Genomic DNA, 27,640 nt, shown 5'->3' with positions numbered 1-27,640 from the left:
GTTATGCCAGATTTGCTCTTTATTTACTACAATCTAGAAGTTGAACCTCTTGTGTAGTTTCAGATAAACATTAATTATTCACACTGCCACAATTTACAATCGTCAAAACCCTTCCTCTTATTTCTGAAAGACCATTAGCTAGCATCTTCCATAGCCATTATCCATCATAGATGTTTAAATTGCATTATACAATTCCTTAACCTTCCAGCTGCTATATGATGAAAACATAGATTCGAAATATTATTTCAACTCTGTTATATATCAGTACGAAGTGCATTCACCAGTTAACTCCATTATTATTATTATCATCAGATTGTGAAGCCTAAAGATTCATTGTGGAGTGTCCTACTATCACAGACAGCTTATCATACTGTGCTTTAAATGCACTCACCACACTCAAGAAATGCATCTCAATCACGCACTCTCAGTGCAATAAACTTCTCCCAACTCCTGCTCTACCCTCCTTATATAGCTTCTAGAAATAGCCTATTGTTCTCATTTAGTCTCCCCCATTATATTGAAAAACCTCACCACATTAATCTAGTAATAACTCATTACCAACTTATCACAATCATATCCCTTCCCTCCTCCACACTTCTATCCACTAGACTCTTCAAATGCATTTGCTCAATCTTTCATTATATTCAGCATTCCAGAATCTACCTTAGTCAATTGTCTCTGGGTCCTTGCTGATAACTTTTTATTGTTCTTTAAAAATCAGTTATCCATAAGCAGCCTAATCAAGGATTTATATAACAGAACCATAATCTCCTTACTTCTACATGTCATTCCTCTGCATCATTACCATAATCGGTTGTACTGTCCTCAGTTTTAGCAATGTGTCCTCTAAATTTCAGATCATTATCCATCATCACCCTCAGATCCCTTATCTCCTCTAAGATATTCACAAAAGTCGTAAACTCTGCATCCCATCCTTGCTTCCCACATTCTATACCCCTTACACTATGTGGCATTCAGCTGATAACCGTAATCAGTTATTCATTCATCCAATCTGTTCAAGTCCTCTTGCAAAGTAACAACATTTGTTCTACTCCTCATAGTTCTTCCCAATTTTGCATCATCTACAAACAACAGCATATCACCATTCATAATTTTCTGAATATAAATAAACATAAAAGTTAAACAGCAATGGTCTCAAAATAGACTTTTCAGCATACCACTAGTGACTTATTTGGAATATTGCTCCCCCGTTATGCATATTGCTGATACCTGTCACAGAGCCAGCCTGCAGTATGACCAATTAATCTACTATCTGATCCCATCTAATTGTATTTAACAGATTGTGGTGTAGTAGTCTTTGTATGTGTGTTTCCCTTGTCCAGTTCATTGGTCATCTTGTTATAAAAAGTAGGAAGATTGCTAAAACACAATCTTCCTTTAGAAAGCCCATACTAGCTCACAAAGAATGCAGCTGCTATTTTTCAATCCAGTTTTGAATATTAATCCTCACTAATCTGACCTCTCTAACACTTTAATCATGGGATGAAGCATATTCACTCTCTCTGTATGAATGTCATGTCCAAGAGTCCATCTTCTCTTACTATGTGCCCCCCCCCCCCCACTCCATCCTTCCATCTAACCACAAATGAACTTATGACAAATCTTACAGTGACAGTGCAACAAAAATGAAGCTCCCTCATAAACTAATCCTGAGAAAAAAAGACTCAATATAACCAATCACAACATACAGAACTCACTTTCACATCTACTTTAATAATGTCAGTGGCATTAACACCAACGTAAATGACATTCATGATCACTTGCTATCATCTACACCAAACATCTTATTCTTGACAGAAACCCATATTGCAGCTGCATCTGCTACTATCCAAATTACATATTTCACATTTCACAATTTCTTTTGCCACAAGGGTGGCACTTGTGCCTTTGAGATCTGGCATTGCTTGCCAGAGAATGGCTAATTTAAAATCCCTGCTTTTGACTATCTCATAAAGGTTTCCTTACCCCATTTAGTAGCATTCATTTGCTGCATTTATACGTCTCCAGACTCTGAGAACTACTCAGACCTCTTTATATTCTTATTGATGAAATCACAATTCAGCCATCTAAATAGTGAAGTCATTTTCCTAGGTAACTCATCATCCACATTTCCAACACCACCAACTAAGCTGGACGAGAAGTGAAAGTCTTTGCTTTATGCAAAGACTTAGTGTAAATTATACATCTGCCTTCACGAATTCCTGATAACCCTCTTCACTCTCCCAGTACTCTGGGTCTATTTTTAACCAGCTCTCCTTCCAGATACACTGTAGATGTTACTTTTCCTCTCCTCTTGGTAGCTCAAACCACAATCTTGTGCAGGTCTCCTCTCTCCCAGCATGCCTTTCTTCTAAACATTCCAGACCTTTCATCCTCTGCACTACAAAGATGCCAAATGGAATGATCTCCAGAATTCCTACTCGTCCTTTTCTTGGTCTGATTATTGCTTCTATTCATCCAATCCCAATACCTACACCCATTGGCGCGCCTAGGAAGGGGCCAAGGGGGCCCTGGCTCCCCCCCAAAAGAAAAAGGGAAAAAACACTAGAAAAATTTCAAAAAATCTTTTCCTAATTAAAATTCTTTTTTTTTTTAAAATTTATGTTGTATAGTGTCTTCTATTTCTATGCTACTTATGAATTAGCGGTCATATAAGTTGGGAATACCCTATAGCTCTCGGCAATCCTGGCCGCTGTGAACGCAAGGCAAACGAAGTAGTGCTCGGGTGTTACTTCGTTTGACCGAGCCGAGCAAGAGGAGATCACGGGTATCATGTATTGGCGATCATTGCAGATGCCCAGTCATAGCTCGTATGCAATGCATAGTGGGTATTCTCAAATTGTCTACTCAACTCGCACCCCCAAGATTAAATCATGAGTGCTTACCTGCCTCCAAGATTAAATCCTGAGTGCACCACTGCCTACACCAAATGAGTTACAGATATTATTCCCACTGGCATGAAGACCATCATCCACCATTCTATCCCACATCCTCATCCATTTTCCAAGTTCTCATTCAACAGAAAGTGTGTCAAAGCAGTCAAAGAAAGTTTCATCTTACCACAGATGGCTTGCATCAAGTAGCCTAGCTTCTATATAATGCAAAACACATCTCCTTGCAGATATGTCTAATGTTATGCATTAAGGGAAGGGCCACTATCCAGACTAGTTTTGACCTTTATTTAGGTCTCTTCAGTGGGAGCCAGGCCCAAGTTGAGATACTAGGCAGAAGCATTAGCAGGTCATCTCTACCTATAGGAGTTGCCAAATGGTGTGCCACCCTTTTTTAATAAATTACTCTGGGTTTAGAGAAAGATGTTAAAAGTTTATTTTTCACTTGGTTAGCGTATAATAAATTTAGTTTAATCCTTTATCCAAGTGTGAGCAAACAAAGTTTGCGCCTGAAAGTATCTTCAGGACTGGGGTAAGGTGGTACAACACCAGGACAACTCGTTGCAAAGGTGGAGCAAGATACCAACACTCCCACTGGCTCCCACTGAAGAGACCTCAATAAAGGTCGAAACTAGTCTGGGTAGTGGCCCTTCCCTTAATGCATAACATTAGACATATCTGCAAGGAGATGTGTTTTGCATTATATAGGAGATACTGAAACAGGAGTGTTGGTAGCTTGCTCCACCTTTGCAACAAGTTGCCCTGGTGTTGTACCACCTTACCCCAGTCCTGAAAATACTTTCAGGCACAAACTTTGTTTGCTCACACTTGGATAAAGGATTAAACTAAATTTATTATATACTCTAACCAAGTGAAAAATAAACTTTCAACAGCCTAGCTTCATACTCAGCCTATACCAAGGTATGCAGCAAATAAAAATCTACTACTACTACTACTACCATCACCTGCTTGCTCTCTTTCTCCTTTCACCAGCCTGGTTTACCAAGTGGTTAGCATATCTGCTCTCCAGTCAAAAGGCTGAGGGGTTTGAATCCCACCATGGGATGTTTGTGATTGTCTGTGAAAATACTAGGTGGTGGAGGGCAGTAGATGGCATTGGTGTAGATCAGTGGTTCTCAAACTTTTTGAAGTCGGGGCTCATTTAAAATCCTACAAATAATTGTAGGCACACTATATTCAAATTTCTGAGAAATATGTTATAATAATTAAGTCAAATATTACAGAAAAAAAATAATGTGATAAAAAATAAATAAAACAAAACATACCATAAGTTTATTCACTCTTGTGTTTATGAGAAACATGAGCCTGATGTGTTCTAGCGATTGCTTCAATGTTTGGGCATATATTTGAAAGGCAAACTCTCATTTCCTCGTCAATACATTGAAGAGTTCCTCTCTTTTTACACTTAATTGTGGTGAGGGTAGAAAATCCGAATTCACATAAATATGATGTTGAAAATTGTAGTAAAATGTTCAAAGCTTTTTTAGATATTGACACATATTCTTCTTTTTTAGAAATCCAAAAGGCTTCAAGAGACAATTCCTTATGTTTAATCATCAATCCACGATCAGTGGATATAGCTGCCAGTTCTTCTTCTTCTGTTAATGTTAAACCAAGATCACTTGAAGTTTCCATAAATGGGTTTCTAATTCAATCGTATTGTTCAGTATTAAGTGATGGAAAATAAGAACTCGATTTTTCTTCTAAACTTGTTAAATGTTCAACTATTATTGGAAGTGTTTCATTTATGCAAGTGTTACTTACCAATGGAAACATTTCCAAATTACCTTCAACAGCTTTTCTTTTCCAAATCTGTAGTTTTCTCTGAAACGCTTTCATTTTGTCAGTGGATGTGAAAATATTTTCTTCTTTCCCTTGCATGCTAGTATTCAAAATATTGAGCTGCTGAATTAAATCGGCCAAATACTGTAACCTGGCAATCCAAAATTCGCACTGAAGGAGGTTACAAAAATGTAATTGTTTCATCTCTTCAAAAAATCCAAGAAGTTCTTGTCTTAGCTCGTGTACACGAGTAAGTACTTTCCCCCTTGACAGCCACCTCACCTCAGTGTGTAAAAGCAGCCGTCTGTGTTGTGAATCCATATCGATACAAAGCTTTTCGAATAAACGCAATTTGACAGGTCTTGTTTTAATAACGTTTACCATCTGAACAACTTGATCTAAAACTTCTCTTAATTTTTCTCCCAATTTTTTTGCCATCAAGGCCTCCCTATGAAGAAAGCAGTGAGTTACGATAACATTCTCATTTTGTTTTTTTACAAAAGATGTAAGGCCCTTAACACAGCCTGCCATGGAAGGGGCTCCATCTGTACAAATGCCTACACACGACTTCCATGTTAACTGCCATTTATCAAGATAGCTATTCAAAATGTTAAAAACGTCCTCACCTTTTGTAGACACACTTAATTCTTTGCAAAAAAGAAACTGATTTACTATTTGATCGTCATTAATAAAACGGACGAATGCTAAGAGTTGCGCCTTGTTGGTAATGTCTGTTGACTCATTAACTTGCAATGCAAAATTTGAATACTGAAGTTTATTACTGCATACATTTTTCTCGATATCCGAAGACATTTCTATAATACGCTTGTGAACTGTATCGTTGGACTGAGGAATCTTGCTTATTTTCATTGCTGCTTCATTTCCTAGCATTGTCATGACCATTTTTTTTGCATGCAGGCAAAATAAGTGACTCACCTAAAGTATTATCTTTCATATTTTATGCTATCAGTTCTGAGACTTGATAAGAAGCAATTTGAGCTTTATCAGAAACAGTCATTATACTTTTAAAAGAATTTGCCGCTTTTGTTTGCTGTTCAGACAATCTCTTGAAAAATCTTACAGATTTATCTTGTAAATTAGAGTGTATAGTTTTAAAATGTTTACTCAATTTACTAGGAAGCAATGATTCATTTGCTATTTTACATCCACATACTAAACATAGCGGCAAAGGATGATCTTCACTTCCGGTCCAAGTGAAACCAAAGCTTAAATAACTTTCATTATATTTGTGAGTAGGCCGCGATTTTGCTTTCTTACTTGCACTTAACTTTTGCTCACTTCCAGAATCTGATTCTTCAATATCACGCTTCTTTTTGAGAAATCTATCCATTTTATTTGGGTGTATTTATCTGAAAATAAGTAATATGCACATAACATCCACTTCCAACACTTTTAAAATAAGTAATATACACAACAAGAATAAACCATATTCTTGTTCTCTTTGCAAGAAAAACTGCTGTTAATTAACATAATAATGATGTGTTGACAAAAAGAGCAGTATATCTGTAATGAAAAGGTATAATAGAGTAACTATATTTATTTTTATATCTGGACACATATTTTTCTGGAATACCACAGGGCGCACCCGGAAATCTTCTAGGGTGCACCCTTTGAGAACCACTGGTGTAGATGATGTGGTTCACTGTAATTGGTGGAGACGGAGATCTGTGAGTAAGTGCCCTCCCTCGATGAGTCTTCGGACTCTCCTTGGAGGTGTCTCGTAACAATAATAATAAAATAAAATAAATATCCTAGTCCAGGGATGGGTAACCTGCAGCCCTTAGGCAACGTGTGGCCTTTTGAGGTGTTTGTTGTGGCCTTTTTGCATATTTTGTCAATTATGCATTATCAAATGGCATGTAGTTTAATTAATAATATTTTAAAAATCATTATTTTTAAAGCACTATTTTATTATTATTATCATTATTACGTTACGCCTGCAAGGAGTCCAAAGATTTATCGAGGGAGGGCACCTAATCTACCACTCTCCGTGTCCACTACTAGATCTACCAAATACAGCAAACCACTAATACCATCATCTACACCAATGCTATCTTCTGCCCACCACTAGTAGTTTTTGTCTGTAAATTGCAGGTGTCCTCATGGCTGATTTTTCTGTATGTGGGATGAAAAACTCAAGTTTCCAGGAGAAAAAAACTGCTACCTCCACATGAGATCGGCTAACTCACTTTCAATCGAAAAAATCCATATAAAGATTCTTCTCATCATGACATGAATCGAACTTAGGCCTTTTCCATTTGATGGGTGCAACATACTGTTGTTTTTCCAATTTCACCATGGAGGCACTAAATGTTAAAAAATCATCTGCTATCATTGATCTATCCATTGTTCTATGGCTGGCATTTGATCCTTATTCATTGTTCAATGGTTGAACTATCATATTATATTAATTTGTCACTAGAGGCCACTACACCTGTCCAAGATGTGAGGAACCTTTATCTGGTCCTCTTTTGACTAAAGGTGAGTTAGCTGGTCTCATTCAAGGGTAGTGCGATTGTTTTCACCTGGAAACTCGGGTTTTTCGTCCCCCAAAACAGGCAAAACGACTCCGTAAACACATGCATCTACAGACATATTGCACACCAGAAAGTAATTTTTCTTTCTACTTGAACACATCGAAAATACTCCCTGGAGTTTTTCTTTGCTTGATTTATTAATTCCTGCTCATACTTCACTTTTGCTGTCCTTACCAATTGGTCACTATCCAGGCCTGTTCTTTTGTACTCTTTGTGTAACTGATTATTACCATTATTCATCTTATTTTGACTCCAAAGTGCCTTCTTCTTCTTCTTCTTCCAGATTTCATGCTAAATCCAATTCATCATTTGACAGCTACCTAATTCAGACTTTTGATCTTTCAAATGCATTTACATATCGAAACTGTTAGGTAACTCTTTGTCATTTCCCAAGAAGAATTTATTTAACTCATTATGTCATGCTGTAGCTCCAAGCTGTCTCCTAAGCTTCTCATAAGCGCCAGCCTTGTAATTCCACATATTATTATTAAGAGAGACCTCCACGTAGTCAGAGACTCATCGAGGGAGGGCACATACTACACACACCAGCTATCATACTTATTCTTGAATTCATTCACACTGCTTGCACTCACAACATCCAATGGCAATCCATTCCAATCATGCACCACCCTCTGAGAGAAAAATCTAGCCCACACACCCTTCTTGGTGGCCTTCATTCTCAGCTTCCTAGGATGCCCTCTCGTCCTTTCCCCACTCTCCATAAATTGAAAAATTCCATCAATTGAAATCCTGTATGACCCTTTCAGAAGTTTGTAAGTCTCAATCATATCACCCCTCTTTCTCCAGGCAGATTGAGAATACAATGCTACAAATTCTCAATCTGTCTTCATAATCAGTATTCCACAATCCTGATATAATTTTTAACACTCTCCTTTGCACTCTCTCCAATATATCAGAATCACAATGGAAACCAGGAGACCAGACCTGTGCACAATAGTCCAAGTGAGGTCTTATTAAGGCCTTGTAAAGAGGCAAAATGACATCCTTATCTTTACATGTGAACGTTCGTTTCAGCATTGCAATTATCTTTTTGAGTTGTATTTGCAATCTTTGCCACATGGGCCTCCCTAAACTTCAACTTTCTATCCATTACCACTCCAAGATCCCTAGCCTCATCAGTTTCTTCTAGCCTAATTCCACCAATATAATACGACATTGGATATCTAATCATGCCGAAGGGAATGAGTACATTTACTGACATTGAACTGAAACCCATTTTCCCATGCCCACAATTCTAGCCTATTCAAATCATTCTGTAAAGACTGCATATCAGCAGCATTCCTGATTACCCTACCTATCTTTGCATCATCAGCAAATAACTGTATGTCGCTTGTCAAAATTCTTTGCAATATCATTAATGTACAGATTGAATAACAGTGGACCAAGCACTGATCCTGGTAGTACACCACTTGTTGCCTTAAACCTTGCAGACTCAGATCCCCCGTACACTTTTTGATATCTGTCAGTCAGCTGTCCTCTTATCCATGCTAATATTGTATAACCCAAACCCATTTTCTCCAATTTACGCAGCAGTCTACCATGCTGTATTCTGTCAAAAGCCTTAGCAAAATCCAAACGTATCATGGTGTATCCATTCCCCTTGTCTAGTTCAATGGTAACATTGTCATAGAATGTGAGTAAGTTGCTAAAACATGACCTTCCCTTCATAAACCCATGTTGTTCATTGTCACTGTCAACCCATTTCTGAATGCGGGCCCTAACCAATTTTTCCAAAATCTTCACCACCACTCCTGAGATACTAATTGGTCGATAGTTGGCTACATCGGTCTTTGCACCACTCTTGTGCAATGGAATTACCATACATTCTTTTCATTCCTGTGGAATCTTCCCTGTTCTGAGACTCATATTCAATATCCTGGTCAAAGGAATGGCCAGTTCAGCTGAACACTCTTTTAGCACACGTGCTGATATTCCATCAGTCCCTATTGCTGAATTCTTATTCAGTTTGTGCAAGTTCTAATAACTCAGCCTCACACACCTGCGTTTCTTCATCTAGTGAAGAGGTAACAGTGAGCTCAATGTTGCATTCACCAGGTTGATAGCTTTTAAAGAAATGGGCATTCATTAACTGAACAACCTCTTCTGCATCTGTAACCCTCATGCCATCTGGATTTAGAAGAGTTATTCTTTCATATTCATTCTTTCTTTTAGAATTCTTGTGGGTTGTCTTTAGCACGAGTTTCTTTTCATAATCAGACTTTGTTTTCCATACAACAATTGTGACTATTCTACCTGCTGCTTATAACATTCATAACGGATGTCATCTTTATGCAAACAGTATTCCTTCCACATCATCCTTTTCTTACGAATCTCTTGCTTAATAAGATTACACATCCATTTGACTCCTACTCTATTTATCCTTAAAACTCTTGGGACATATTCTGATATTGCATCATTTAAGTATTGTTTAACTGCTTCCCATGCACCTTCGACATTCTTTCCATCGGCAACCGATCCTATTCCACTGAACTCAGTATACTCCTCAATTGGTCATAATTTCCTGCTTTGTAGTTCAGCATGTAACCTTTTCTGAATGGAACATTCAGAAACTTAGTCACTTCCCAAGTGAGTACCACATGATCACTGTCACTAACTGGAGACAGAATAGTTACGTCTTTAACTGAAACACCCTCTGACACTATAATCAAATCTAACACTCTTTTACATCGAGCTCCTTCTGTCACATGCTGCTTGAGGAAGTTGTCCCGCAACAGCTCAATAAATGCATTTTCATTCTTCTCATGAGATTCTACTGCTATCTAATCAATATTTGGATAATTAAAGTCTCCCATTATGATTACTCTTTTCACGCTCTTCTTTTCTATTTGGTGATGCATTTCTTCAACCAATCCATCAGGTCTGTAACAACACCCAACTATGTGATTGATCTGGTTAGATTCCACCTTACACCAGAAAGCTTCAAACTCACTGCCACATGAAATATTGTTAGTAGTATTACTACATTCATAGGTCTCAACTCTAACTGGATTTAAGTCATCCAATATCATTAGTAGCATGCCTCCTCCTCCTCTCCTATCTACTCTATCCTTCCTAAAAATACTGTACCCATGACACTCGATACCAATTAGTAGGTCTGATTCTGATAGCCAGGTCTCACTAATCCTACAATCTGAGGTTGCAACATATTGACTAAGGCAACAAACGCTACCCCTTTGTTTCTGATACTCCTAGCATTTGTGTACAGACATAATAATCTACCTGAATGTTCTTTTGTATATTCTTGTTTGCAGTCTGCCTGACACAGTTGGACAACTTGCAGATCTCTATTCTTCTCTAATGCCTTACACACGGAGACATCTTTGCACACATATGATGGGTCCGAACCGGACGAACACAAACCTGAAATATTTCTCACCTCGTCAACATTTCCATGACAAAGCCCATTCCCATCTTAACAGTTATATACCATTGTTGCTCTTACACTCACATTCACACCATTCCTCCCTGACTCTCTGTGTTAGGTCTCATAGCAGTTATTAGTTTTTCCAGACTCCTGATACCAAACACATTCAGGTGTAGGCCATCCCTCTTATACAAATCCAATTTTTCCTCAAACTCACTCCACACAAAACTCACATCCATTCCTTTTACACAGCCTACGCATCAAATTGTTTGCCATCATAGCCCTTCTTTTTAATTCATTTTTATCATAGCGAGGTAAAATACTAACGATTTTCACTTTCTCACTCTTCACTCTCACCTCTTCCAGCAACCCTTTCATGTCCTCTCTTATACTGAACTTATTGCCAGTTAAATCGTTCATACCTACTACAACTACGATTTCGTTTACTTTTCTTTTCTGTTTTTGAATTACTTGCATTATATTTTTAATTTTCTCTCCAGGAAAACTCGATGTTATAACTCTCTCATCTATAGCATGTTTTATTATAGAGTCACCATACCAAACAACTTCTTTTTTTTACTAACAACATCACTTACCTGCTTTTCGTTATTTCCTGACTTACCTGTTTCCTTGTGTTGTTTGTTTGTTATTTTTCCTGTTCATTTTTCTTTTTCTCCCTATGCTCATTTAAACATCTCTCAACTTTTTGCAATTCCCACGTTGTCTCTCTGATGATCTGCCTCAACTTCGCTATTTTGGCGGTTAATTTATTTTCATTAACCTCCTCCATGTGCACAATAACCGTGTTGGCAGGGCTTACCTTCTTGTTCTTGCCTGCAGTGCTTTTTTTAGCATTACCTTTCTTGCCCTTTTTTTTTGGCACCATTTTAAACATATACTAAATATTAAAATATCTTAATAAAAATATGATAAAATACTAAATACACTATAAAACACTAAAATCTACACTAGTATACTACAAAACACTAATTTTCTAAGGGAAAACACAATAAAAACAGACAAAAATCACCAACTTTACATGAGCACTAAATTCACCGACCCCCAAACCAAATCAAATATAATCAGAGTTCTTTTCCAAAAAGAAAAAAAAAAAGATATCATTTATCCTTTTCTCACACAAGTCTTGATGTAGCTGTCCACAACACATGATCACTCTCACCGTTAAGTATGACATCCCACCCATAATAACTTCTTCCTCTGATGAAATGATCTGATATAAAACTTTCTTGATCCTCATATGCCCTCTTTTGCATACTGCCAAAGATACTTGTCTTTCAAGAATTCAGGAAATTCATTTTCCTTATCCCCAAATGCTATCTCTTCATTCCCATTCCAGTCTATACTGCCATAATTAAAATCACCCATAATGATCAACCTTCCCTTGTTTACTAACCCAAGTTGCTTATACATTTCTTCATCACTACAAGCCACATTCCGAGGCCTATAGCAATATCGAACTAAATATCTGTTCCTGTCAGCCTCCACCTCACACCACACTGCCACTATTTCTTCTTGCATGTCTACCTAATGTGAATATAATTCCCTTAGTATCATTAGCTAACTCTCCTCCCTTCTTCTCCTTTCTGTTATCATGAAAAACATTGTACCCTGACATGTATATTCTCGTCAGGATATCATCATGATTCAACCATGTTTCACTTATTTCAACAAGTTTTGGGCAAATAAACTTAATCATTGCAATAATTTCACCTCCCTTATTTCTGATGCTCTGGTATTTATAAATGAATTCAGCAGTTTTACTTTTAGGTCTATGATCAGTCTTATCCAAGCCACCTCTTGGATATGATTTCCATGCCCTTGCCCATCACATTTACCACCACTTATCTCATATATATCTCTCCAATCTCACAATCTATTCCATTACTACTGATCATCCCCCCCCCACACACACATTCATTACTATATTTAACATCCACTCTCCCTATACTGTCTCCCGTGTTCACCCCTCATTTTCCTGTTCTTCTTTATTTCCCATTCTCTCTTCATCTCTGAGACTACTATTATTTCCATAATGAAGCACTTCAGTCCTGCTCTTCTGATCTTTCACTTCACTTTTTACTTCATGATCTCTTGCTTGCATCACACACTGCACTCCCTCAAATACATGCCACACATCTGCAAACTGCACCCCCTTTTTCTCATACAGCTCTGCCATCATAATATTTATTGTGATAGAGTGTAAGGGATAGTAATAGTATTTTTAAGAAGGATAGAGAGTAAAATAATTGGGGGTGAGAGTATTGCTGATAATAGCAAATGAATTGCAACTAAAAATAATAGGAGTTCAGCTGGGGGGATCAGTGAAAGTAGTGTATTCGAGGCATCTGGTTGGGTGGGAGGACAACAGGACAAAATATACATTTAGTTGTTGATGCTAAGGATGATGTGGATGGTATGCATTGGAAAATAACAATGAGTGGAGGACAAGTAATTATAGGAGACAACTATGGAGTATAGATTGAAGGAGGGAAAAGATGCATGGGCAGAAGGAAATGGAATTAATGTTGTTACTAAGATATAATTACCTGATGTAGCATATGGTGGAAGGGTAGTGGGATTTGAGAGTGCTTGATCTAGTAACTACATAAAAATGTTTGTAACTAATTCATTGTAGTACTTCAACAGCATAAACACCAAGAAAGGAAAAAAAATGAATTTATTGAATTTATATTTAAAATTAATTTATTCAAATAAATTTGTTTGTAATTAATTCATAATAGTGCTTCATGGTATAAACAACAAGAGAGGAAAAAATAAATGAATTTATTGAACTTATTAATATTTTGCTAGTTTTCTACCCAGCATCTTCAGAGCACAAATTATAACTCTGACAAGCACACAGGCACTACACTAAAACATTAGAAACAATTCAATTTGTAACTGACACAGCACTAATATCCTAACATGGGCCAGATAACCATAAAGTTCATTTGGAGAAGTCAGGCTACCTGGTCTCAGAATGACTGTCTCCCAGATTTTAGGCAAATTAATGCAACCATATTTGTTGAGGTTGGAGGAGTGCTTCATAGTAGATGCTGATTCTAAAAATAGTCTTCCAGACCTATAGCAGCTTGTGTGTAAAACAGATGTCTTCTTCCATTTAATCCTATGTGAAGGAGTATCCAGAGCATGGTCTTCTAGTCTTGACTTGCCATAAAAATGAGCGTGGATGTAATTTTTGTGTTCTTCAAGGTGGACGTTAACTGATCTACCAGTCCTACTCCTAGATGCAAAGTAGGCCAAACTGCAGGCATAAAGAACTTGATACACTCCAGGATGTGCAAGAGGATGAAGTTGATCCTTAGGAGAGTGGATGAAGGTAGCTAGCTAGCTGCATGAGTGGTTTCAAAGTGGCATGGAGATCATATTTGCAGAGAACTTTTGCTGTCTTTTTCTGATATGGACGTAATGTATGGAATTGGAATAGTTTTGATGTGATCTTCTGTGTTGGTTGCTGGAAGAATGGGGGAAGATGCATGTAGTATTTTATCTATTTTTACACAGGCTGTAGAAGTTGGCTAAAAAGGTGTTGCAAAGGTCCCTGAGCTCAGTTTTAAGAGCTGTATCATTTGAGCAAATAGCCCTGAATCAGTGAGTAAGTGTTTTGAGGATGCCATACTGTTAGGATGACTGGTGGTGTGATTGTGTGTATTGATGTACCTTCCTGTATTTGTTTGTTTCCTATAAATGGAAAAGGATAATGAGCAATTAGGGTGTCTTGTCACTAGTATATTTAGAAAGGAGAGATAACTGTTACTTTCTTTTCTATGCTGGTTTATTTTAGGATTCTGGCTGTTGAGATGTGCTAAAAATGTATCTAATGTGTCTGGGCAATGAGGCAAAATGGCAAACAAATCATCAACATAGCATGGCAAGATCATTGGTTTGAATTGTGTTGAGTGTTTGGTTTTCAAATGTAGAAGTTGACTAGCAGTGGTGGCGAACCCATAGCAGTCCCATCCACATGTTGATATATATCCTTTACATAAGAAGTAACCAGAATAAATGATGAATTTGAATAATTAAATTGTATCAGAGGGGTAATGCAGCTTAATGAAGGTCAAGGTTCTGTGCCAAAGGTACACTGGTGAACAGTGAAGTAATGTCAAAGCTGACCATGATAATAGAATCCACCAAGGTTAATTTTTTTATTAAACTTTTAAAGTGCGATGAATTGTTTATAAAAGAGGGAGGGTTGACTGTGAGGTTGGAAAGTGATTTCTAAATCACTTATTCTCCCCCCCCCCCCTCACAGACAACTCTTAAAAGAGGATATATAAACTAGACAGATGGGAAAATGAATGGAGATTTGGTTTAATGCAGCAAAATGTAAAGTCTTGAAGTTTGAGATACTTCAATGGGATGCTGCATACTCGATTGGAGGAAGTAGGGGAGACAAGAGATCTGGGGGTGATGATTGATAGAAACCTGAAATCCAGGGAACATATTGAAAAGATGGTGAAGGTAACTCAGAGGATTGCTGAATACTGAGAAGGATACTGACCTGCAGAGATAAAAGAGTTATCATTCCATTGTATAAAACCCTGATCAGACCACACTTAGACTATTGTTCTTAAATTTGGTCCCCAGGATTTAAAGGGGATAAATTAACTGTGGAAAGGGTACAGAGGCAGATAACAAAGATGATTTCAGGACTGTACAATGTTAGTTATGATGATCAGCTGAGGGAATGTGGACTGCAGAGTTTGGTAGATAGAAGAAGGAGAGGTGATATGATTGAGACTTTTAGACTGTTGAGAGGTAGTTACAAGGTTGAGACTGGGGGGGGGGGGAGTTCTTTTGCATGGTGGAACAGAAAGAAGGAGTGATGACAAGGGGTCATCCCTGGAAGTTACGAAAGGAAGCTGTGAGCAGTAGGATGAGGAGTGGTTTCTTTGTATGGAGAGTGGTTGAACTACGGAATGCATTGTCTAATAGAGTGGTGAGAGCAAGAACGGTCAATGAGTTCAAGGAGTGGTATGATAGACTATGTGTTTCCTAGGAAGGACCTCCCACGATGAGTCTTTTGAGTCCATGGAGGCCTGAATAATAATAATAATGTTTGGCTAGTTTGTAGGTGTCGCTCTGTGCTGTCAACTGTTGGATGAAGGGGTAATTTAAGTTTATGATTTTAGGGACCCCATAAATATCCTAGGAGATTTGACATGCAAGAAGTCACTATAGGTCTGAAAAACTATTTCTAGGATCAGCATCTGCAATGAAGCAGATGTTGATTCTCTCAACCTCCACAAATATGGTTGCAATAATTTGCCTTAAATCTGAGAGACAATCATTCTGAGATCTTGTAGCCTGACTTCTCCAAATTAACTTTACATTTTTCTGACAGCTATAATTTGTTCTTTGAATCAGCTGGGTAGAAACACAGTAAGTTCAATAAATTCATTTTTTCCTCTCTTGGTGTTTATACTGTGAAGCACTATTATGAATAATCAACAACATCTAAGCCTTTTGATATGTACATTTGTAACTAAGATGACCACAGTGCCACCATTTGGTGAGAATGATCATGTGGTCTTGACCTGGGAAAATGGCTAATTGTGTGGAATTTTCATTTAATAAGGGGCATCAATTGAATTACAGAGCTAGTTATGATAAACTTAGGAGACTGCTGGATGCTCTTAGTGCATGAGAAATGGTAAATTGATATTTGAAGGAAGTAATAGCAGACTGCATACCAAGAATTACGAGGATAAATCAAGTGGGTGTTAAATTGATAATTAGCATTTAATTTAATTAAGCAGGAGTTTCAAAAAAAAGTTTGCATAGGGAATTTAAAGAGAAAGTAATCAGCAAGCAGTTGAGCAGTACAAAGCACAGACCTGACAGATCAATATAGTAAGGAAGGGAAGACAGAATTACAGTATGAGAGAAAATTAGTTGTACAAAGTTGTACAAATTAGTTGTGCTAAAGGTAATCCAAAAAAAAGTTCTTTCAGTATGTAGTAAGTAAAATTAAGAATAATTAGTGTAGAATAATTTTGACAAATGCTGATGGTAGGGAGGCAACTAAATCAGATGAAATAGTTGAATTACTCGAGTGATCACTTTCAAGGATATTTATCACCCAGGTGGAGATATTATAGTAATAAGATTGCCAGAGGCTGACATGGAAGTAGATATGAAATGAACTGGAAGTGCCTAGGATATCATAGATATGGTATGAATGAATGCAGCTGTGGGATTAGTTAGTACATCAGCTCGCATATTGTAAGAATGTGCTAGGGAATTGGTTGTGCCTTTGACCAAATTGCTTAATTCTCAGCCCTGGATTCTAAAGAAGTGGAAAGGAGGTGGGGGGGGGGGATAGTTTCATTGCATAAAGGAGCCTCCAAGACTGAGGTAGCCAATTATCTCGGGAGCGTTGGCCAAAGTATTGGAGAAAATGTTTAAAGGAAAAATCCAGGAATGGATTGATAATGGTGGGATGCGATATTACGTGGGGGGGAGCAGCATGGTTTAGTGAAAGGTAGGTCATGCTCCAGTAACTTAATTTTTATAATAAAGTGACAGCTGAGTTGGATAAAGGTTGCACAGTGATTTATTTATTTATTTATTTTTTTTATGTAGCCACCCATCCATGGAAGGTGTTTTGGTAAACCTACAGTACATTTGTACCCTGGATGGTTTTTACTAGTAATTTTATATATTTTTTGGTATTTTTTATTTATTTTTTATATATTCCAAAAACCTTAACTCTAGAGCCTAAACACAGAACTTTTTTAAGCCACGTCAGGTCTCCAATAAGTAGAGCAGTGGTCTCACACCAGGCAAAAAAATTCATCTTGCACCTTAAGGCAATCAAAACATACATGTCCACCTTAGAATTTGAACCTGCAGCCTGCTGGTTGGAGAGCAGCTCAACTTACCACTTGGCCAACCTGGCTAGATAATGATACTGCTGGACTTTGAAGATGAATTCTATTACAAAAATTTCTGCAAATGGGGATGATGGATATAAAGTTGGTGAAGAGGTAAGAGGATGGTCAATTGAATATCAGACAGTAGTTTATTCAGGATTAGAGTTCAGTAAAATGCCTGTAACTAGTGGTATGTCACAGAGTGCTGTACTTGGGTCTCTGTTATTCAGATTGTATATTAATGATAAAGAAAATGATCTGAGAAGAAATATTCAGTTGTTTGCTGATTATGCAAAATTGGGTAGAGAATAGTTAATAAAGATGATGTAAAAATCTTGCAGGATGATTAAAAAGACTGGCAATATGGCTAAAGGAGAATGGCCATCAGTTTAATGTGGCAAACTGTAGTTATGAATTTTGGGATGAAATGATTACCAGCTGAATGCTACATTGATGGAATACTCCAAGAAGTTGATAAAACTAGGGATTTGGGAGTGTTTGTGGGTAGGAACTTGAGGTTCAGAGACCATATTGCAAAAATAGCTAAAATAGCTTTTAGGGTTCATTTTCGAAATTACAACCGTGTTATAACTAACTCTTTTTTATTATCCCGATGTTTCGATCTTCATATCAAGATCATCATCTGGAGCATACACAAATATACAAGACAAGCTGAGTTGCATTACAAATCATAAGCTAGAGAAACAATGATTTGATCATATGTTAATTCTACTGGCATGATCTCTAGTGGGGAAAAAAAAATTATTTATAAATTACATCAAATTAGATTTAATTTAAGATAACATGAATAAAAATTTTTTTATTCATGTTATTTTGAAATGTTTATTCATGTTATCTTAAATTAAATCTAGCTTGATGTAATTTATAATTTTTTCCCCCCACTAGAGGTCATGCCAGTAGAATAACATGTGATCAAATCATTGTTTCTCTAGCTTACGGTTTGTAATGTAACTCAGCTTGTCTTGTATATTTGTGTATGCTCCAGATAGGGTTGCCACCTTTTGGTAAGTCCAAAGAGGGACACACTTATCGAATATGAAAGTCTTCCTCTTCTCTAAATGTATAAAATGAAAAAGTCAAAGTTGAATATGTAATTCTAACCTTATAAAAAATTAAAAGATCGAATGCATTGGTACCGGTATTAGTGATTTAATAATATTTGTACTTTAAATATATAAGTTGTCCCACTTAAGTGTAATTCGGAACGCAGAAAATTTTCTTAAAATTCGGGATGTCCTGCCTAATTCGGGACAGGTGGCAACCCTAGCTCCAAATGATAATCTTGATATGAAGATCGAAACGACGGGATAATAAAAAGAGTTAGTTATAACACGGTTGTAAAATCCATAATTTCCAAAATGATTGCTGATCACCGTGTAACACTAAAAGAAAAGCTTTTAGGGTTACTTAGTTATTGAAGAACACTCTAACAAGTGGAGATAAGAAAGCTATTATACTTCTTTAATAGACCCTATGCTACTGGGCACAGATCTGGTCAACTGGGTTTCTTTGGATAGGTTGATTTGTGGATATGAGGTTATGAGGATAGGTTGATTTGTGATTTACAGAAATTTGTTGAGAAATGAAAAAGGATTGATATGATAGAGGCGCAGAAATTACTTAAAGGTTTTATAGGATTAGCACAGGAAAATTTTCAGTGCAGGACTAGTGGTGGTGGTGGGGGGGGGGGGCATTCCTGGAAATTCACAAATTTTGCACAAGGAATGAGTGAAACCAGTTATCAGAGTCTGTTGTGGTTGCCTTGCCAGTGAATGAGTTTAAAGAGAATGAAAGCATGTATGATAAATATTGTGTTAATGTTGCTTAGTGACTGGCAAAATGTGTACAGTTTAGTTTGATAGGGTCCAGACTCCGTGGAAGTACCTGTGATAATAAAATAATAATAGGTATTATTTCTGGGAAAATTCCCATGTTACTCCTCTAAGAAAATATTATTTTCATGGCTATTTAGCCTATTTTTGTTTAGGAGTGCTCCTTTTTATAATGTCATTGGCTTTTTACTCAAAATTTAAAGCATTACTGATGTTTTATATAACAGGAATAATTTGGATGTACCTTTGTAGATGATGCTGGCTATCTTCTTATTCAGCGACATCCTAGTGTGTTGCAATACACATTCATCTGTTGTTAAAAGGAAGGGGTTTGAAAAATCTGGGAGAATTATTGGTGTGGCAAGGGGTATGTGAACTTTTTGAAAAAACCAAAAACCTGGGTTTTTCATATTATTAAAGGTGGGCAGAGAATACTTTGGGAGGGGTGTGGAAATAGAAATTTTTGGGGAAGGGGAATGATATCATTGGATAAGATCAGGGGTGGGAGTAATGGGGGTGTGAGCTGTTTTGACAGTGCATCATCTTCGGAACTCATGGGGAAGTGGAGGCTATATCATGCCGGCTTGGTGTATCTACTTGTTTCCTATTGGTTTGAGTTGTGACCTAATTTTTATGTTATGGAGTTTCCAACTCTTGGAGATTATGTAGGGCCAGTGGATATTTATTGAGTTTTTGTCACATTTTATGGCTAAATTAAGGGGATAAAAATCCCTTATTATTTTACAGCCAGTATGCGAAACTCGAAGATCGAAAACTATGATCTAAGAGTTTCATGCCGAAGAACTGTCGGCGAATCCAAGCGTAAGTGAACACCTGGTAGTACAACACCAAGGCAACTCGAAGCAAAGGTGGAGCAAGCTCCCTCACTATCCTTGATATTTTCTCATAATGTAAAACACACCTTTCTGGCATTTGTATAGTGAAGGTATGTAAGTTCTTTTCACTTAAACTTTGATATCATCCAGGTCTACCTACTCACTGATGAGACCTCAAACCTCAAAAAAGGTTGAAACCGGTCTGGGTAGTGACCTCTCCTCATAATGTAAGGCAGTATTACATCTCCTAGGAGCTGTGTTTTACATTATGAGAAAATATCAAGGATAGTGAGGGAGCTTGCTCCACCTTTGCTTCGAGTTGCCTTGGTGTTGTACTACCGTACCAGGTATTCACTTACGCTTGGATTCGCTGATAGTTCTTCAACATGAAACTCTCAGATCGTAGTTTTCAATCTTAGAGTTTCGCATACCATCATTTTTTATTTTGGTCATGCCAGGTTGGCAGGAAAACGACCCAGAGTAAGACCAAGATATAGGTGGATTGATACGGTACAAAGTGCCTTAGATGATAGAAATATAAGATCTGATAATGTTGGAGTCTTGACAAGTAACAGACTGATTTGGAGGAAAATTGTAGATAGGAAGTTAGTAATGATGTAATTTTTTCATGTAGTACTGTCATATCCTGTACACCCCTTGAGGGTACATGGCAGGAATTTGATGATGATGATGATGAGTTTCGCATACTGGCTGTAAAATAATAAGGGATTTTTATCCCCTTAATTTAATTAACTTCGCCAGAAAAAATAGCTGTTTGGCTTTTTACATTTTATGGCTATCGTTTCCGATATTCTAAGCATTGTTTAATTTTCTTGTATATCTATTATTATGACCTTGTCGATTTGCCGGGTATGTTTTGATCTAGGGTGTCGAGTGCTATTTCTGTTTTCCCTGTATTTTGTATTCTGTTTTTCTTTTGGTTGTTGCGTTTTTTATTGTTTAAATGTTCTGGAATAGGAATGTTGTAGTCACAGAAGTGTTCTTGTAGTCTTGCCCATAAAGATCTAATAGTAGAACCTGTGTAGGTGACATCACAATCACATCCCAAATTTTTAGTAAAAAGCTAATGACATTATAAAAAGAGGCACTCCTAAACAGAAATAGTCTAAATAGCCATAATAATAATAATAATCTTTGTTTGAGTAAAATGAAGATTTTTCCACTCAAAGTAATAATTTGTTTTTACAAATCTATATATTAAAGACAGAATGTCAACTGACTTCTAGTAGCGCAGCATGTAATTGTGCTTCAATTATCCAAGCCTTCACTTTATTTCAGAAAAGTACAGTAATCTACCATTTACCCAACCCTTCTATCAGAATGGCAAGTTCTAATAAGAACTTGCCATTTCTGATAATTGAAGGGTTGGATAAATGGTAGATTACTGTACTTTTTTGAAATAAAGTATTGGATTGTTGCAAATGAAATGGCCGATTTTAAGGATTGAAAAAGAAGAGAATAAAAAGAAGAAGAATAACTGTTTAATCAAACTAATCTCCAGCAGCATCAATGCATTTTTGCCAACGTGTGGCAATGTCATTTATACCACATTTGTAAAAATCAGTGTCTCTGGAAGTGATAAAGTCCTCCACTGCCCGATAAATTGATGCATCGTTGGCAAAGCATTTCTTGGACAAAAAATGGTTCAAGTGCCAGAAAAAATTGGTAATCTGTTGTGGAAATGTCAGGAGAGTATGGAGGATGAGGCAAATTTTGTATCCTAAATTGTTGATTTGCTGTATAGTTGACACTGCCATATGTGGTCAGGCATTATCTTGAAGCAGTAGGACTCCATGTCTATTCACAAGTGCTGGTTGCTTAAGGCACAATTTATCATGCATTTGCTGCATATCTGTACAATATCAGGCTGCATTTATCATTTCACCTCGTGGAAGGAATGAGTAGTGAATAACACCAGCAGAAGACCACCATACACTAAACAACATCTTCATTGGATGTAGAGGGGCCTTTGGAGTCCTTCCTGGAGCCACTGCGACAAGTGTGTACAATTGTCATAGAATATCTACTTCTCATCCACAGTCACAATTCTTTGCAGGAACCTGTCTTCTTTACTTCTTAAGAGAGAAGAGCACACTTCCAAATGATGTGCTTTGTTTTCATCAGTGAGTTCGTGAGGCACCCACTTGTCAAGCTGCCTTACTTTTCCTATTATTGCCAAGTGCCGTGAAACAGTTGAGAAGTGTACATTTAGTGTCTAAGCGATCTCTCGAACAGTTTGTTGTGGATTTGATTCGATTAAATTCTTTAATTCATTCGAATCAATGGAGGAAGGACGATGGCCATGGGGTTTGTTTTGTAGCCTCAAATCTACTGAGCGAAATTTTGCAAACCAACAGCGAGTGGATCTCTCATTAGTTGTTCCTCCACCAAATGCTTTATTGATATTTTTTACTGCAGCCGCTGCAGAATTTCCCAATTTGAACTTGTAAAGGTATAGCAACCTTAATTGACTGGGTTCCATGATTGACTTGATGTCGGTAGTATTCAATGTTTAATGCTCGTTGAACAAAACATACTACAATTGCATCACCCACATGTGACGCTGTCACATGACATAAAAAATTTACATATACCTCAGCACTTGCTTTCTTCAGCAACCAGTAGAAACCTGACAGTCATTCAACGGCCATTTCATGTGCAACAACCCAATATTTTAAATATATGTTATAAAAATATTATATCATTAAAAACATTAATGTCATGTTCTGATTTTCATTAAAGATCTAGCAATTATGTTAATATCTCTATGTTTTTTCAGTTCTGGGATGACAGAACCACACATGCAGTGAGGTTTGTACAGTTGTTATCTTTTGTGCAATATATATTTCATAACACAAAATTTTTATGAACTTGAATTTTATATCAAGCTTCTATCTAATATCTGATATCAGGAATATTAAGCTATTCATGATAAAGAAATGTATCAAAAAACAAAAAAGTAAATACGGATCTTGCAAATAAAAATCCACTCTATATTATTTTAGCAGAAATAATTATTATTACCTTTTTTTCCCTTCATAAGCCTGTCAACAAGCATAATTGTTTGTTATTATTATTATATTATTATTACTATTAAGAAGAATTATTATTACTATTATTATTATTAAGAAGTAAAGAGAAGATACCAAGAGGCAACTGATCATAACATTCCAGAAAACATAAATAGTCAGAATAATATTGAAAACCAATGGAATATGATTAAAGAGTTAATTACAAATTCATCAAATCAATTATTGAAAAATGCAGAAAAAGAAAAAAGAAAACATTGGATAACAGATGAAATACTTGGCCTTATGGATGAAAGAAGAAAATATAAAAATGCTGTTAAAGAAGAAGATGTGGCCAAATACAAATATCTTAAAAATCAAATTACAAGAAAATGTAGACAAGCCAAAAAAGAATATCTAGAAGAGCAGTGTAATAACATAGATGAATTATTTAAAAAAGAAAACATAGAGAAAGCCTATAAAGAAATTAACAAACTGACTTTCAAATTTAATAAGAACAGCAAAAACAATGCCATCAAAGATGAAAATGGAAAATTACTAATAGAATCTGAGGATATATTAATGGAATGGAAGAATTATCTTGAAAATCTCTATAATGGCGACGAACTTGATGTTGATATCAACATAGAAAATCAAAATGAAGATAATCTTGGACCTCCACTAATGCAAGAAGAATTTGATAAAGCATTGTCCGAAATGAGTAAGGGAAAAAGTCCTGGTGTAGACAATATTCCTATAGAACTGCTACAAAATCTAGGTGATGAGACAAAAACCTTACTCTATCAATTAATAGCCCAAATCTATGATAGAGGAGAAATACCAAAGGAGTTTATGAAATCAACCATAATACCAATACCAAAAAAGAATAATGCAAACAAATGCAGCCAATTTAGAACAATAGCTTTAATCCCACATGTTAGCAAAATTCTGCTAAAAATTATTCAAAATAGAATTTATTCAAAAATAGATTGTCTATTGGATGAAGACCAATTTGGATTCAGAAAGAATAAAGGAACAAGAGAGGCAATACTCTATTTAAGAACAATAATAGAGAGAAGATTAGACCTTAGTCAAAATACTTACATTTGCTTCCTTGATTTAGAGAAAACGTTTGATAAAGTAAACCAGCAAATACTCCTAAATTGTCTAACTAATATCAGCATAGATTTGAGGGATAGGAAAATAATTTATCAAATTTACAAAAATCAAAATGGATGGATTAAAATCAATGATAAGGAGAAAATAATAAATATAAGGAGTGGAGTAAGACAAGGATGTATACTTTCACCACTTTTATTTAATTTATATATTGAAAAGGCCATTCAGGAAACTAAAGATAAAATAAATAGTGGCATAAAAATAAATGATGAGCAAGTCATGTGTATAAGATTTGCTGATGACATAGCCCTTGTAGCAGAAAACAGAAGAACGTTAAAAACAATGCTAGAATTACTAAATAATAACTTTGAAAAATATAAAATGAAAATCAACACAGATAAGACTAAAATCATTTTTACAGGCAAAATCCCTATCAATATAGAACATATAGACATCAGCGGGAAACAAATAAAACAAGTGAAAAGTTTTAAATATTTAGGAAGCCTAATTACAGAAGATGGCAGAACAAGAGAATATATAAGATCAAGAATAAACAATGCAAAAAGCCCAATTCTCTAAGATGAAAAGCATTTTAATTTTAACAGGAAACTTAAACCTACAATTGAAAAAAAATTAGTAAAGACATTGATACGGAGCATTGCTCTGTATGAATGTGAAACCTGGATTTAGGCAGAGAAGATGTAAGAAGATTAGAGGCTTTTGAAATGTGGTGCTGGTGCCGCATGAACAAAATAAAATGAACAGAAAAAAAATCAAACCAACAAGTCCTGAGAGAGAGATAAACGAAACAAGAACTCTAATTAAATTGATCAAAATTAGAAGGGATAGGTGGTTTGGACATATACTTCGACATGATGGACTTGTGAAAAGAATAACTGAATGCAAAATAGAGGGGAAAAGAAGAAGAGGCAGACCAAGGAAAAGCTTTCTTGACCAAGTCAAAGACTGCACAGGTTTGAGGAGTTACCAGGAGGTTAAGAAGAAAGCCAACAACAGAGCAGAATGGAGGAAATTGCTGCTGAGCTACCAGTCCCAAGACTGATGCAACTGATGATGATGATGATGATGATGATTACATTTGGGCTTCTGTGAGTTACAGGACACATTACATGAAGTCCATTCTAACCACTCTGTTATTACTGTTATTCACATACTTGAAGTTCATTTCTGGTGGCTACTCACTACTCTATATTATAAGTGTCATAGTTATAAAGATGTGTCATACTCTTTGGCTCTATTGGGATTAAGATAAACAAACTTGTCTGCTTATGCTTTGGTAAAATAAAGACAATTTTTATCAGGCATAACATAATATACTTTCAAATTAAAAAAAAAAAGCTATAAACTAATCTCTAATCCTGAGTATTTATAGGCTTGTGAACACCATTTTCCTATTTGTATATGGAATATCATCAGGCCTAGCTAATTCTAATGAGACTGCAATAAAGACAATTTTGGATATACTTATTCTGGAGATTCCTGCTTACTACTGAGGAGAATGAAGGTTTAATACAGTGTTATGTGTCTGCATAACACTGTGTTACGCAAACACTGATTGTAGCACACTAATAAAGTTCCATTGAACTCGAATAGTTTTGGAATTCTGGTGGCAGTTCGATACAAAATTAATAACGGAAAAAACTCACGTACAAAGATTATTTAATAGTATAATTTTCGCCTGTGTGTTGCAGGCATCTTCAGTACATTAAGCTCAAATTAAACAATAACTGACAATTCCAAAAAAGTGCCACCTAAGTAGCTGGTGTAAGTTAACTATCTTATCTTATGTTATCTTACCCCAGCCACTTAGGTGGCACTTTTTGGAATTGTCAGTTATTGTTTAATTTGAGCTTAATGTACTGAAGATGCTTGTGACACACAGGCGAAAATTATACTATTAAATAATCTTTGTACGTGAGTTTTTTCCGTTATTAATTTTGTATCGATATGTCTACTCATGGCATACCTCTTTTAAAACTTATTCTGGTGGCAGGTTTTGAACAAATTGTCAATTTCAATAAATTCAGATAATTTAAATTAAGAAATTCAATAATTTTTGTTAAGTATATTATATATATTTAACAAAAAGATTTATTTATTTTTTATATAAAAATATATATATAAATATAAATAAAAATAAAAATATATAAATAAAAATATTTATTTTTATTTATATTTTTAAATAAAATTATTATTAATTAATATTAATTATAAATTAATAAATAAAATGTATTTTTATATTTTTATTTATATTTTTTATTTATATATATTTATATATATATATTTTTTTGGGGGGAAATCGTGAGGCAAGTGTAGCGGCGGAGTACAAGAAGAGCTTCAGATTGAGATAAGTTATTCTTGAAATAATTAATTGTATATGAGTATTTGTTTGAGTAAGAGCTGCTATAAAAGTTGTGCGCTACTAGTATTATTAGTGTATGGGATATTTTGTCTAAACTTAATTACAAATTCATTGTTATTAGACCTTAGAGTAGTAACTGGCAAAGGAAAGATGGTGACAGGTTTGTCATTGCAGGACTTTAACTTAGACTTCAGTCGTTTCGTGAAGTGCTAGGTGTGCTACATGTACTTGTTTGATTATACAGATGATTTGTGGATATTTAGGGCAGATGGAAGGAGGGTGTGTGCAAAGTGTGAGCTAAACAAGGATTTGATGAGTGCTAACATGAATTTGATGACAGAAAGTGTTAGTAGTGAGAATGTCGCAGGGAGAATGAGTGCTCGTTCAAAAGAGAAGAATGGTGTGAAAGAAAGGCAAAAAATTGTTAAAAAATCGTTGAAAAGAAAACAAGTGATTTGAAAACCGTAATGGATGGTAAAAAGGATGAAAGCGATGCGAATGTGGTAGATGGCAACGAAATTGAGAAAACAAATGAAACCAGAATAGTGGGACGCAAGGTTCGAAAGTTGGAAAAATCGAAAGAATGAATGAATGATAGCGAAAATTGGATTCATGGACTGAAAGTATATGGAAACTCAAAAGGATGAATGAGAGTAAAAGTGTGAAGCGGGGGTCGAGAGTTTAACAATTAGAAAGATTGAATGACAGACCGAATGTGATGCGAGATTTGAAATTTGAACTGGGTAGGATGCGGCATGAGAAGAAATGGATGTGGAAGGAAATTAAAAAAATTCAGGTGAAAACAATTAAAGCGAATCATG

General features: G+C 35.9%; 1 protein-coding gene across 1 annotated transcript in view; it reads left to right on the top strand.

The window, feature by feature from the left end:
- Nucleotides 1-27,640, top strand: part of LOC150110432 (striatin-3-like) — a 239,480-nt gene that overhangs the window by 62,859 nt on the left and 148,981 nt on the right. Inside the window, exon 6 of the mRNA XM_090398285.1 lies at nucleotides 23,089-23,120. Within this exon, the coding sequence (XP_090254411.1) occupies nucleotides 23,089-23,120 (32 nt within the window). The remainder of the gene's footprint in view (nucleotides 1-23,088; nucleotides 23,121-27,640) is intronic.

The sequence above is a fragment of the Typopeltis vanoorti genome, chromosome 1 (assembly GCF_054136105.1).
Source record: "Typopeltis vanoorti isolate ZY-2024b chromosome 1, IOZ_Tvanoo_1.0, whole genome shotgun sequence".
Taxonomy (NCBI): domain Eukaryota; kingdom Metazoa; phylum Arthropoda; class Arachnida; order Uropygi; family Thelyphonidae; genus Typopeltis; species Typopeltis vanoorti.
This window is presented reverse-complemented; position numbering and strand designations above follow the sequence as displayed.